At 39.0% G+C, this 13,647-nt stretch overlaps 1 protein-coding gene across 1 annotated transcript in view; it reads right to left on the bottom strand.

Moving 5' to 3' along the window:
• The window catches only part of LOC128640465 (cilia- and flagella-associated protein 46-like), a 638,812-nt gene that overhangs the window by 594,834 nt on the left and 30,331 nt on the right, over nt 1–13,647 (bottom strand). The window contains exons 8-9 of the mRNA XM_053692944.1: nt 9,051–9,586; nt 781–1,627 (exon numbers count right to left, since the gene is read on the bottom strand). Coding sequence (XP_053548919.1) covers nt 781–1,627; nt 9,051–9,586 — 1,383 coding nt within the window. The remainder of the gene's footprint in view (nt 1–780; nt 1,628–9,050; nt 9,587–13,647) is intronic.

Here is a 13,647-nt window from a genome sequence, read left to right as displayed (position 1 = left end):
CCTACTATACTTCCAATTTCTGCATCAGCAAGTAGGACCTGCTATTTGTCAGAGAGAATACCTCCGATTCTCTCCCAGTGGCAATTGTACGCAGTTACAAACCGGACTTTTTGCTCTCCTATTTCAGTTTTGCAATTATAGAGCAAATCATCCCTATTCTCTCTCCTTGCTCTATTTAGAGCATATCTTAAATTTCTCTTAGAATAGCCTCTATTTTCAAATCTATTAAACATTTCTATTGCATGTGTGTCAAACTTTTTCATACTTGAGCAATTTCTCCTTAAACTGAGAAATTGCCCAACTGGTATCCCTCAAATTAATGGCTTTGGATGGTGACTTGAGGCTTCCAAAATATTATGTGTTGCTGTATCCTTTCGGTATATTTCAGTTGCAAGGTTCCTGCCCTCCTTTTTGATTTTAACATCAAGGAAGGTCAGTTCACTTGCACTGAAATCAAAAGTTAACAAAATATTAAACAAATTTGTATTTAAGATCTTAACAAATTCTCTTAGAGAATCTTCAGTCCCCCTCCATAGGAGGAAGACATGATCTACAAAGCATAGCCAAATTAGAACATGTTCTTCAAGCCAATCCTGAAGATCTCCAAAGACTACAGTATTTTCCCAGAATCCTAAATGGAGACAAGCATAAGATGGGACACATGTCGCCCCCATCGCCGTTCCCCTAATTTGTTTATAGAATTTCTGGTCAAAGCAAAAAACATTATTTGTTAATACAAACTTCAAAAGATCCAAAACAAACTCTGTGTGTTTTTGGTACATCGGACCTCTACTCTCCAAAAAATGCCTGGCTGCTTTTAGGCCAACCTCATGAGGTATTGAAGAGTAGAGTCCCTCCACATCTAAAGACACCAGTAGAACATCTGGTTCCACCTCTAAACCATCCAATTTTCTCAAGAGGTCACTGGTATCCTTAACATACGAAGTTAGGGTAAGTAAGAAAGGTTTCAGAAATCTGTCTACATAGTTCCCCAGGTTCTCTGTGATGCTCCCTATCCCAGAAATTATGGGATGTCCTGGTGGATCTCTCAGGTTCTTGTGTAGTTTGGGAATGCAGTAAAACACAGGGACCCTAGGGAACTTAGTGTACAGATAATCACATTCTCTTTTGTTTATAACTCCATCTTTCCTTGCTTTGTTCAGGAGAAGGAGCAAAACAGTCTGAATTGAGGCTATGGGGTTTAGTTGCAAGGCCATATATTGGTCCTTATTTTTTAACTGTCTCTTCACCTCATTAACATAATTTGTTTCGTTCATAACCACCAGGTTTCCCCCCTTGTCCGCCTGCTTAATTATGATACCTGATTTGTTCATTAGATCGTGGAGAGCATTTCTTTCATCACGATTTAAATTATCTTTGGTGATCTTATCAAAGGAGATTTTATTAATCTCCTTTTCAACCTCTCTCACGAACAGTTTTACCGCAGGTACAAGTGCAAGGGGGGGCATGTATTCGGATTTTCTTTTGAAACCCGAGTCAACTTTTATATCTAGGTGGGAAACCGATATTTCTTCTGTTGGAGTTAGAGGATTTTCAACTGAATCACTGTCGAGTATCTCCTCTGTGTTCAGCAACTGTACCAGGTCAGTTATAGCCTCTTGATCATCTTAATCCAATTTTTTTGAATCAGGATTAACTTTATTAGTGTTATTTGTTTTGCCTTTCATTACCTGTGAAAGGACTACTTTACGTGCAAAAAGATTGAGGTCTTTTATTACCATAAATTTGTCTAGGGCATTTGCTGGACAAAAGGAGAGACCTTTTTTCAATAGGTTTAGATGTGCATTGTTTAAAGGAAAATTTGAGAGGTTAATGATCTGAAGTTCATCATTTTTACTACTTTAAGGGTCTTCTAAAAGATGGGCCCCATCTTATGCTTGTCTCCATTTAGGATTCTGGGAAAATACTGTAGTCTTTGGAGATCTTCAGGATTGGCTTGAAGAACATGTTCTAATTTGGCTACGCTTTGTAGATGATGTCTTCCTCCTATGGAGGGGGACTGAAGATTCTCTAAGAGAATTTGTTAAGATCTTAAATACAAATTTGTTTAATATTTTGTTAACTTTTGATTTCAGTGCAAGTGAACTGACCTTCCTTGATGTTAAAATCAAAAAGGAGGGCAGGAACCTTGCAACTGAAATATACCGAAAGGATACAGCAACAAATAATATTTTGGAAGCCTCAAGTCACCATCCAAAGCCATTAATTCGAGAGATACCAGTTGGGCAATTTCTCCGTTTAAGGAGAAATTGCTCAAGTATGAAAAAGTTTGACACACATGCAATAGAAATTTTTAATAGATTTGAAAATAGAGGCTATTCTAAGAGAAATTTAAGATATGCTCTAAATAGAGCAAGGAGAGAGAATAGGGATGATTTGCTCTATAAGTTGAGATGACAGCAAGGCAGCAAGTAAAGGAGAGATAAAAAGTGGTGTAGCTTTACATTTTGCTACATACCACGGTTGTAGTGTAGCCGATTTAAGAGTAATTGGAATTGAAAAATGTTCCATCTATGGGAGAGGAGGAGACATTGATAATGTTCTCCTTAAAAAAGAAACTGAGTGGATGTATAAACTCCAAAGACTTAGTCCAAAATGCCTTAATGAAAAGTTTGAATTCGCAGCATTCTTGTGAATCTCATTTGCCTTCTAAAATATGGATGTTCAATTGATTATCTATTTTTGGATATATAAATAATGTATATAGATCAGCTGCGTTGATGTGCGTTCTCAATCTGCACCAATCCTAAATAGTCATAAGTCAATACTTTGATATTAATGTAAAAATTTAAAATAAAAATACAAGAGAATCTGTTTTAAATTTGTGAACCATTTTTTGTTTTTCTATATGTAAGGTTTATGTTTAAAACGTAACCTGCAGGTTTTTAAATATATATGAAAGTTTGATTGTATTAATGTATACACTTAGCATTTAACAAAACTAAGTTTAAGCACTATGGTGCAAGAGAAACTGTTGAATCAATTATCCTTTGCACTCAAAATCTTTTCACCTTTCCTGGAAAAAGGGAGGCATGCTTACAAGTAATTCAATCTATTGGCTTTCCAATCGCAGTAAAGTATGCACGATTTAAAAAGCCAAGGCCCACACTGAGAAATTAACCGTTTGCCCTGAGGAAACCCCTATGACGTAGTGTCACGTGGGGGGTGAAACGCGTGTCGGCAGTGACGTGCTCGGAGCAAGAAACTTTGTTGCGGATTAAACAGATGACCAAACAAGTTCCGTGTTTGCGGCAAACCAAGGAGGATCCTAAATAGGTATAAACGCCTGCCTTTGGAAGCCGTGTTTTTGGTGGCTATGTGAGTAGCTGAAGTATGATTGCTTAATACAGCTAAAGGAGAAAGTTGAATGAGGCTTATTGCATTTGGAAAAATAAGAACTTTGCCAATATTTATTACTTGCGGACATTTGCAAGCAAAGGTGAAGTGTGAAAAAATACATTAACCTTTACCGCATGTAGAAAAATACACAAACTATTCATCTTTTTGCTATTTTATGTTTATGGCTGCAATGTTATAATAACTGAGTCTTGCACATGTAACATTGTAACCAATATAGTCACGGTTTAAACAAGACTTGCTTTTGGGGTTATATGCATGGATCCTATATACTACTTATCTTTCATGACACCGGTTTTCATTCCATTTAATGAGGTGCCCTCTGAAATTGGTGTTGCATATAACTCCGTAGTCTTTGGTATATATACCGGAACATTTGAAAAATAAAGAGTGCTTAAAATTAAAAGTACTTGTTTGTATGTGGAAAACGTTTTACTTAAGGCTGTTAGATGTATCCAGCAGGCATAGATCCTCTAGGATCACTATGATAGCTAAATAATACACCTAGGGCGGTGTTATCCTCTAGTGGAGGTGTTGTCCTTCGGATACCAGGTCTCTGTATTTGAAATATTGTGGTTAATCGTTTATATCCAACACTTAGTTGTCCTTGCTCTAGAGTACTAAAAAATGGTTCACTTGTTTACTTGTGGAATAAATGACATCCTATCCAACATGTGGATTTGCATTCTTTGAGGACACTCAGTGTTTCATTTCAACAACTATATATTTTTGTGTGATTATTTAATCGAAATAAATTATTTGTGCTGAAATCCCTGTCTTGTGTGTAGTTCAATAATTTAAAGTTCTACACTTTCTACCTTTTCTTAATATTTTTGTATAGTATTTTTAAGGGTCTGCACAATGCTCCTTCATATAAGGTAACATTTAAAATTCCTGAAGTTAAATCTTACACTCAGGACAATGTACTGTTAAGGCCATCTCCCTATCCCCTATTTTATATATATATATATATATATATATATATATATATATATATATATATATATATATATATATATATACACACACATACACATATGCACACATACACATATGCACACACATACAGTATATTTATATATATATATATATATATATATATATATTGCACTTAAAGAGATAGGGTTCTATATATAATAATATGAACCAAAGCAAGACAAGGTTGCACAAACTAACACATTTTAACCCCTTAGTGACCAGAGCACTTTTCCATTTTCTGTCCGTTTGGGACCAAGGCTATTTTTACATTTCTGCGGTGTTTGTGTTTAGCTGAAATTTTCCTCTTACTCATTTACTGTACCCACACATATTATATACCGTTTTTCTCGCCATTAAATGGACTTTCTAAAAATACCATTATTTTCATCATATCTTATCATTTACTATAAAAAAAATTATAAAATATGAGGAAAAATGGAAAAAAACACACTTTTTCTAACTTTGAACCCCAAAATCTGTTACACATCTACAACCACCAAAAAACACCCATGCTAAATTGTTTCTAAATTTTGTCCTGAGTTTAGAAATACCCAATGTTTACATCTTCTTTGCTTTTTTTGTAACTTATAGGGCCATAAATACAAGTAGCACTTTGCTATTTCCAAACCATTATTTTTCAAAATTAGCGCTAGTTACATTAGAACACTAATATCTTTCAGGAATCCCTGAATATCCATTGACATGTATATATTTTTTTTTAGAAGACATCCCAAATTATTGATCTAGGCCCATTTTGGTATATTTCATGCCACCATTTCACCGCCAAATGCGATCAAATACAAAAAATTGTTCACTTTTTCACAAATTTTTTCACAAACTTTCAGTTTCTCACTGAAATTATTTACTAACAGCTTGTGCAATTATGGCATAAATGGTTGTAAATTCTTCTCTGGGATCCCCTTTGTTCAGAAATAGCAGACATATATGGCTTTGGCATTGCTTTTTGGTAATTAGAAGGCCGCTAAATGCCACTGCGCACCACACGTGTATTATGCCCAGCAGTGAAGGGGTTAATTAGGGAGCATGTAAGGAGCTTTTTGGGGTAATTTTAGCTTTAGTGTAGTGTAGTAGACAACCCCAAGTATTGATCTAGGCCCATTTTGGTATATTTCATGCCACCAGTTCACCGCCAAATGCGATCAAATTAAAAAAAACGTAAAATTTTTCACAATTTTAGGTTTCTCACTGAAATAATTTACAAACAGCTTGTGCAATTATGGCACAAATGGTTGTAAATGCTTCTCTGGGATCCCCTTTGTTCAGAAATAGCAGACATATATGACTTTGGAGTTGCTTTTTGGTAATTAGAATGCTGCTAAATGGCGCTGCGCATCACACGTGTATTATGGCTAGCAGTGAAGGGGTTAATTAGGTAGCTTGTAGGGAGCTTGCAGGGTTAATTTTAGCTTTAGTGTAAAGATCAGCCTCCCACCTGAAACATCAGACCCCCTGATCCCTCCCAAACATCTCTCTTCCCTCCCCTAGCCCACAAATGTCCCCGCCATCTTAAGTACTGGCAGAAACTCTGCCAGTACTAAAATAAAAGGTATATTTGGGCTTTTTTGTGCATTTTTTGTTAGCATATTTACATATGCTTCTGTGTAGGGATCCCCCTTAGCCCCCAACCTCACTGATCCCCCACTAAATAGCTCTCTAACCCTCCCCCTCTGACTTAATGTGCGCCATCTTGGGTACTGGCAGCTGTCTGCCAGTACCCAGTTTAGTGAAAAAAAATGCTTTTTTTTTAATAAAATATGTCCCTTTTCTGTAGTGTAGCTTCCCCCCCCCCAAGACCAACCCCCCACCCCTTCCAGATCCCTTAGATGTTTTTAAAAAAAAGTTTATTTTTATTTTTTTTTACTTTTCCTTTTCTACTTTTCTGTAGTGTAGCGGTTCCCACCCGCTCCCGCCCCGTGCACGCGCCCGCCCGCCACCCCCCGTGCACGCGCGCGCGCCCGTGCGCGCCCCCAACGATCACGATCCCGATCCCGCCCCCCCGTGACGTCACGCGCGACACCGATGGCCGCCCACCCGCCTCCCAATTCGGCTCCCACCCACCAACGATACCGGCCATCGATGTCCGGTGCAGAGAGGGCCACAGAGTGGCTCTCTCTGCATCGGATGGCCATGTATGGTTATTGCAGGATGCCTCCATATCGAGGCATCACTGCAATAACCGGAAAGCAGCTGGAAGCGAGCAGGATCGCTTCCAGCTGCTTTCCACACCGAGGACGTGCAGGGTACGTCCTCAGGCGTTAACTGCCTTTTTTTTGAGGACGTACCCTGCACGTCCTCGGTCATTAAGGGGTTAAACCAAACATTTATTGAAGAGCTGGTAAAGAAACCAGGTCTGCCTTCACACAAAATACTTTCCCAATGTTTAAATACCAGATAAAATGTGAAGCAGATAATAGCATATCACAATTACATATATATCAACCATATCCCCCAAACAAAGCATGTATATACAAGCTGGCCAGCAAACAGTCCGTTTAATACTCCGGGCTCTTAGCGTAAAAAATACGCTCCGGTGAACTGATACATGTACCGTCCCTTTATTCTGCTCCTATCCGGGCACTTAAGTGTGAACACACGGTCCGGTAGCAGGATGTGAGTCCGGTCTCATAAAAACAAAGCAGGACTGAAAGGATTGAAATGAAATTCTCAGCTGGACCTTGTAATCACAACACAATGCTCATGGAGTAATACCTGTTGCAAGACTTCAACCGCACGGCTTACCTACACCTTCCTAGATTCAGGATTCAAGAGGTGAATGCTATTTCTGCTTCAATGTACCTCCATGATCCTATATTCACGTGTTGTACAATGCCGATGCGGGTCTTCCCGTGCTGGGCTCCGGTAAAGGTAGATATTGTGACCAAATGCTTATCAGAGCAGCTTCACCTGACGTTCTCCACACTACAAAGTTACCATCCAAACATTACGCGTTTCTCCCCTCCCCCTTCTGGGTTGGACTTGAGGCTTCGTCATATGATGTCACCACATCTAGTGGTGTTTATATACCAAAACTGATACATTTTTGCACTTCCCTTATTGTTACATCTTAAAGGGATACAGCGCCATTCTGCCTTTATCTGGTAATCTATATTCTACCTTAATATACATTATAAAGCACTTACAAAGTGACACCCATACGTGGCCTAACTATTTCCTATGATGATAACAGCATATTAATATTAAACATATTAAAACCAATGTGTACATAGGACAATATACATCTATTGCCATCTGTTACATATTTCACACAATTTTTTGTAAATATACATTACATTGTTCTTGACATTATAACTCAGGATTCACAAAAAGCAGGCATATTCTATTTTTTCATTGAGGCCTATAGGGGACAATGTATTTAATCTGTACATCCAGCGTGACTCATGCTGGAGTAATATTTGATCAACATTGCCCCCTCTCCTCCTAGGTCTAATATGTTCAATTCCTAGCAATTTTTATTGAGTGAAATCAGAGTTATGGAGCATTTGGAAATGTCTAGCCACCGGGCTATCTGGATCATTATCTTTAATACTGTCCCTATGCTCCCTAACTCTGTCTTTCAATTCACGTGTCGTTTTCCCAATGTAAAATTTGGGACACGAGCAATGTAGAAGATAAATTACATTCTTAGTATTACATACAATTTGTTCATATATAGATATGATATATATATATATCTATATATAATTAAATCAGATAATAAGCACTCACTGTATTTAAGCACAGCACACTTTTATTAGGCAGTGACGTTTCGGGGCATTCACCCCTTCTTCAGACCTGAAGAAGGGGTGAATGCCCCGAAACGTCACTGCCTAATAAAAGTGTGCTGTGCTTAAATCCAGTGAGTGCTTATTATCTGATTTAATTGAATATTACTCTAAGCACCCTGGTCTGTGTTTATGGTTGGCAAGTGAGAGTGCACTACCTGGATTCATTATATCTATATATAGATATATATCTAGCCACAGAGCTATCGCTGGACAAAATGTGCCAATTTTTATGAAGTATATCCCATATTTTATTCCAATGGGAATTATATCTTGTAATTAATCTGATTTGATTCTGTTGAGTCTGTATTTCGCTATTTTTATACAGAAGCTGATTTCTTGGGGTATGTCTGGCCTTTGTCCATCCTTTGCGTATCTGCCTTCTAGAGTATCCCCTTTGTAAAAACCTTTTGGCCATTTCTGCTGCCTGTTCCTCAAAGTCTGCCTCATTGGAGCAACACCTTTATAATCTTAAAAATTGTCCCATGGGTATCCCATTTTTAAGAGCTTCTGGATGATGACTAGATGCATGCAGTAAACTATTGGTTGCTGTCTCTTTACGGTAAACTTTGGTTTGTAATATACCATTGTTCACTGTAATTTTTAAATCAAGAAATGTGGCCTCCTTATCACTAATCTGATAGGTCAGATAAAGATTTCTGTTATTACTGTTGAGCTTTTCTACGAATTTACTCACTGACTCTATATCCCCTTTCCACAGCACCAAAATATCATCCACAAATCTCAGCCATAGGGTGACATGCGCCTCCACCCATTGGTCCATACCCTGGAAAACATCCATTGTTTCCCACATGCCAAGATGTAAACAGGCATAGGTGGGGGCGCATGCCGCCCCCATGGCTGTACCTCGCAATTGTCTGTAATGTTTACCGTCAAACATGAATATATTATTAGTCAATACAAATTCTATTAATTTAAGCACTAGGGTAGTGTTGTTGCTGTATTCCTCTCCTCGCAGCATTAAGAAATGTTTTGCTGCACTCAAACCCACCTTATGTGGGATTGAGGAGTACAGTGACTCCACATCCAATGTGAGGAGAAGCGTATCTGAATCAATTTTTACTTTATCCAATCTCCTCAGGACGTCCCCAGTTTCCTGTACATAAGAGGACAGTTCAGTGAGGAAGGGTCGTAGATAGAAATCAATGTACCTACTGACACCTTTTGTAGGTCCATCAATGCCAGACACTATGGGGCGTCCTGGGGGATTTTTCATGCTCTTATGCAATTTTGGTATGCAGTAAAAGGTGGGTTCAATGGGATGTAGATTTACAAGAAAATCAAATTCTTTTTTAGTGATGTTTCCCTGTTCTCTTGCATTATTTAAAATAAGGAAAAGCTCATCACAAGACCTTTCATAAGTGAACCTGGAGACCTCTTCATACTGTTCTTTTATATTCAGTTGTCTGCAATAAATGTTTGGTTAAAAATGTATTAGCTTGTGCAACCTTGTCTTGCTTTGGTTCATATTATTATATATAGAACCCTATCTCTTTAAGTGCAAAATAATTATTTGAGACTGTTAGCACTTGCATATAACACTTGAGATATATAAATTATCTGTGTGCCCCCTTTTCTTGTCCATGTATATATATACCGTATTGTCCCGAGTATAGGCCGCACTTTTTTCCCCTAATGCAAGTCTTTAAATTAGGGGTGCGGCCTATACTCAGGATGTTGCCCAAAAACAATATACAAATATCGGCATACTGTAAGTATCCTAGCTTGAACAGGTTGGGGTTAGGCGGAAGCACAGTGTTTGTTGCAGGGAGGGTTTCCTGGAGTCTATACTAGCAGCCGCTGACATCCTAAGCCACCGCCGGGATGATCATGACTCCCCACTTAAAGTTGCACTCAGAAGCAGCGAGTTTAACATGGAGAGCGCAACCGGACAAGAGAGACAACGAGCCATCACCCCAGCACACCACTGCTGCCCAGGATGTCAGGAACACAGGATGGGAGTGGAAGGGGTTTAAGATTGCACGTTACCATCTATGACACCGAGTCTGAGATAACAGATGCCACCTAATGTGTATGTGCTGAGGGTGAGAAGGTATGTGGTGAGGAGAGGGTTATGATTGATGAAGGGTGCTAAGAGGGTGAGGATGGCTAAGGGGAGGTACCGGTAGTTACGGTAATAGAGTAGTGGGCACTGTGTGAGGGAAGGAAGCTGAGTGGGTTAAGAGGAGGCAGCCTGTGGTTATGAGGGGGATGTGTGTGGGGGGGGGGGCGGGAGGGTAAGGGGACTTACCTTATCTGTTATGGAGGGAGGGGGTCTGTGTGTGAGGTAGATAGGGGGCTGAGAGGGTGAGGAGGCCTGAGGGGAGGTAGTTACCTTTAATAGGGCGAGTTGTGGGCACTGTGTGAGGGAAGGAGGCTGAGTGGGTTAAGAGGAGGCAGCCTGTGAGGGTTATGAGGGGGCTGTGTGTGTGAGGGGGAGGGTAAGGAGACTTATCTGTCAGGGAGAGAGGCTAAGAGTAAAAAATGTAATTTCTTTAAAATGGCACCAAACATTAAGGGTGCAGCTTAAAATAAGGAGCGGCCTATACTCGGAACAATACAGTATATATATATAAAACTTTTCATGAGGATTGCAATTGATCACAATTTATGATGTTGTGGCAAAGAACTTAAAGGACCACAAAATACAGTAGAATTCCATAACTAACAAGTGTATAGCATAAAAACAATGTAATAACACTTAGTCGGAATTTTAAATAAGCAGTAGATTTTTTTTTTCCGGACAAATGTATTTTCTCTCCCCATTTGTTCGCCCCCTGTATCATGTGACATCCATCAGCCAATAACAGACTATTATATGCATATCCTATGAACTTGTGCACATGCTCAGTAGGAGCTTGTGCCTCCAAAAGTGTGTATATAAAAAGACTGCAAAATTTGATAATATAAGTAAATTGGAAAGTCTCTTAAAACTGAATGCTCTATCTGAATCATAAAAGTTTAATTTTGACTTTAGTGTCCATTTAAGAAAAAAAAAATAACATAATTTATGTAAGAACTTACCTGATAAATTCATTTCTTTCATATTAGCAAGAGTCCATGAGCTAGTGACGTATGGGATATACATTCCTACCAGGAGGGGCAAAGTTTCCCAAACCTCAAAATGCCTATAAATACACCCCTCACCACACCCACAATTCAGTTTAACGAATAGCCAAGAAGTGGGGTGATAAGAAAAAAAGTGCGAAAGCATATAAAATAAGGAATTGGAATAATTGTGCTTTATACAAAATCATAACCACCACAAAAAAAGGGTGGGCCTCATGGACTCTTGCTAATATGAAAGAAATGAATTTATCAGGTAAGTTCTTACATAAATTATGTTTTCTTTCATGTAATTAGCAAGAGTCCATGAGCTAGTGACGTATGGGATAATGACTACCCAAGAAGTGGATCTTTCCACACAAGAGTCACTAGAGAGGGAGGGATAAAATAAAGACAGCCAATTCCTGCTGAAAAATCCACACCCAAAATAAAGTTTAACGAAAAACATAAGCAGAAGATTCAAACTGAAACCGCTGCCTGAAGTACTTTTCTACCAAAGACTGCTTCAGAAGAAGAAAATACATCAAAATGGTAGAATTTAGTAAAAGTATGCAAAAAGGACCAAGTAGCTGCTTTGCAGATCTGGTCAACCGAAGCTTCATTCCTAAACGCCCAGGAAGTAGAAACTGACCTAGTAGAATGAGCTGTAATTCTCTGAGGCGGAGTCTTACCCGACTCAACATAGGCAAGATGAATTAAAGATTTCAACCAAGATGCCAAAGAAATGGCAGAAGCTTTCTGGCCTTTTCTAGAACCGGAAAAGATAACAAATAGACTAGAAGTCTTACGAAAAGATTTCGTAGCTTCAACATAATATTTCAAAGCTCTAACAACATCTAAAGAATGCAACGATTTCTCCTTAGAATTCTTAGGATTAGGACATAATGAAGGAACCACAATTTCTCTACTAATGTTGTTGGAATTCACAACTTTAGGTAAAAATTCAAAAGAAGTTCGCAACACCGCCTTATCCTGATGAAAAATCAGAAAAGGAGACTCACAAGAAAGAGCAGATAATTCAGAAACTCTTCTGGCAGAAGAGATGGCCAAAAGGAACAAAACTTTCCAAGAAAGTAATTTAATGTCCAATGAATGCATAGGTTCAAACGGAGGAGCTTGAAGAGCTCCCAGAACCAAATTCAAACTCCAAGGAGGAGAAATTGACTTAATGACAGGTTTTATACGAACCAAAGCTTGTACAAAATAATGAATATCAGGAAGAATAGCAATCTTTCTGTGAAAAAGAACAGAAAGAGCAGAGATTTGTCCTTTCAAAGAACTTGCGGACAAACCCTTATCTAAACCATCCTGAAGGAACTGTAAAATTCTCGGTATTCTAAAAGAATGCCAGGAAAAATGATGAGAAAGACACCAAGAAATATAAGTCTTCCAGACTCTATAATATATCTCTCGAGATACAGATTTACGAGCCTGTAACATAGTATTAATCACAGAGTCAGAGAAACCTTTTTGACCAAGAATCAAGCGTTCAATCTCCATACCTTTAAATTTAAGGATTTCAGATCCTGATGGAAAAAAGGACCTTGTGACAGAAGGTCTGGTCTTAACGGAAGAGTCCACGGTTGGCAAGAGGCCATCCGGACAAGATCCGTATACCAAAACCTGTGAGGCCATGCCGGAGCTACCAGGAGAACAAACGAGCATTCCTTCAGAATCTTGGAGATTACTCTTGGAAGAAGAACTAGAGGCGGAAAGATATAGGCAGGATGATACTTCCAGGGAAGTGATAATGCATCCACTGCCTCCGCCTGAGGATCCCGGGATCTGGACAGATACCTGGGAAGTTTCTTGTTTAGATGGGACGCCATCAGATCTATTTCTGGAAGTTCCCACATTTGAACAATCTGAAGAAATACCTCTGGGTGAAGAGACCATTCGCCCGGATGCAACGTTTGGCGACTGAGATAATCCGCTTCCCAATTGTCTACACCTGGAATATGAACCGCAGAGATTAGACAGGAGCTGGATTCCGCCCAAACCAAAATTCGAGATACTTCTTTCATAGCCAGAGGACTGTGAGTCCCTCCTTGATGATTGATGTATGCCACAGTTGTGACATTGTCTGTCTGAAAACAAATGAACGATTCTCTCTTCAGAAGAGGCCAAAACTGAAGAGCTCTGAAAATTGCACGGAGTTCCAAAATATTGATCGGTAATCTCACCTCCTGAGATTCCCAAACTCCTTGTGCCGTCAGAGATCCCCACACAGCTCCCCAACCTGTGAGACTTGCATCTGTTGAAATTACAGTCCAGGTCGGAAGCATAAAAGAAGCCCCCTGAATTAAACGATGGTGATCTGTCCACCATGTTAGAGAGTGTCGAACAATCGGTTTTAAAGATATTAATTGAGATATCTTTGTGTAATCCTTGCACCATTGCT

The sequence above is a fragment of the Bombina bombina genome, chromosome 9 (assembly GCF_027579735.1).
Source record: "Bombina bombina isolate aBomBom1 chromosome 9, aBomBom1.pri, whole genome shotgun sequence".
Lineage (NCBI taxonomy): Eukaryota > Metazoa > Chordata > Amphibia > Anura > Bombinatoridae > Bombina > Bombina bombina.
Note: the sequence above shows the minus strand (reverse complement) of the source record. Positions and strands in the feature narration are given on the sequence as shown.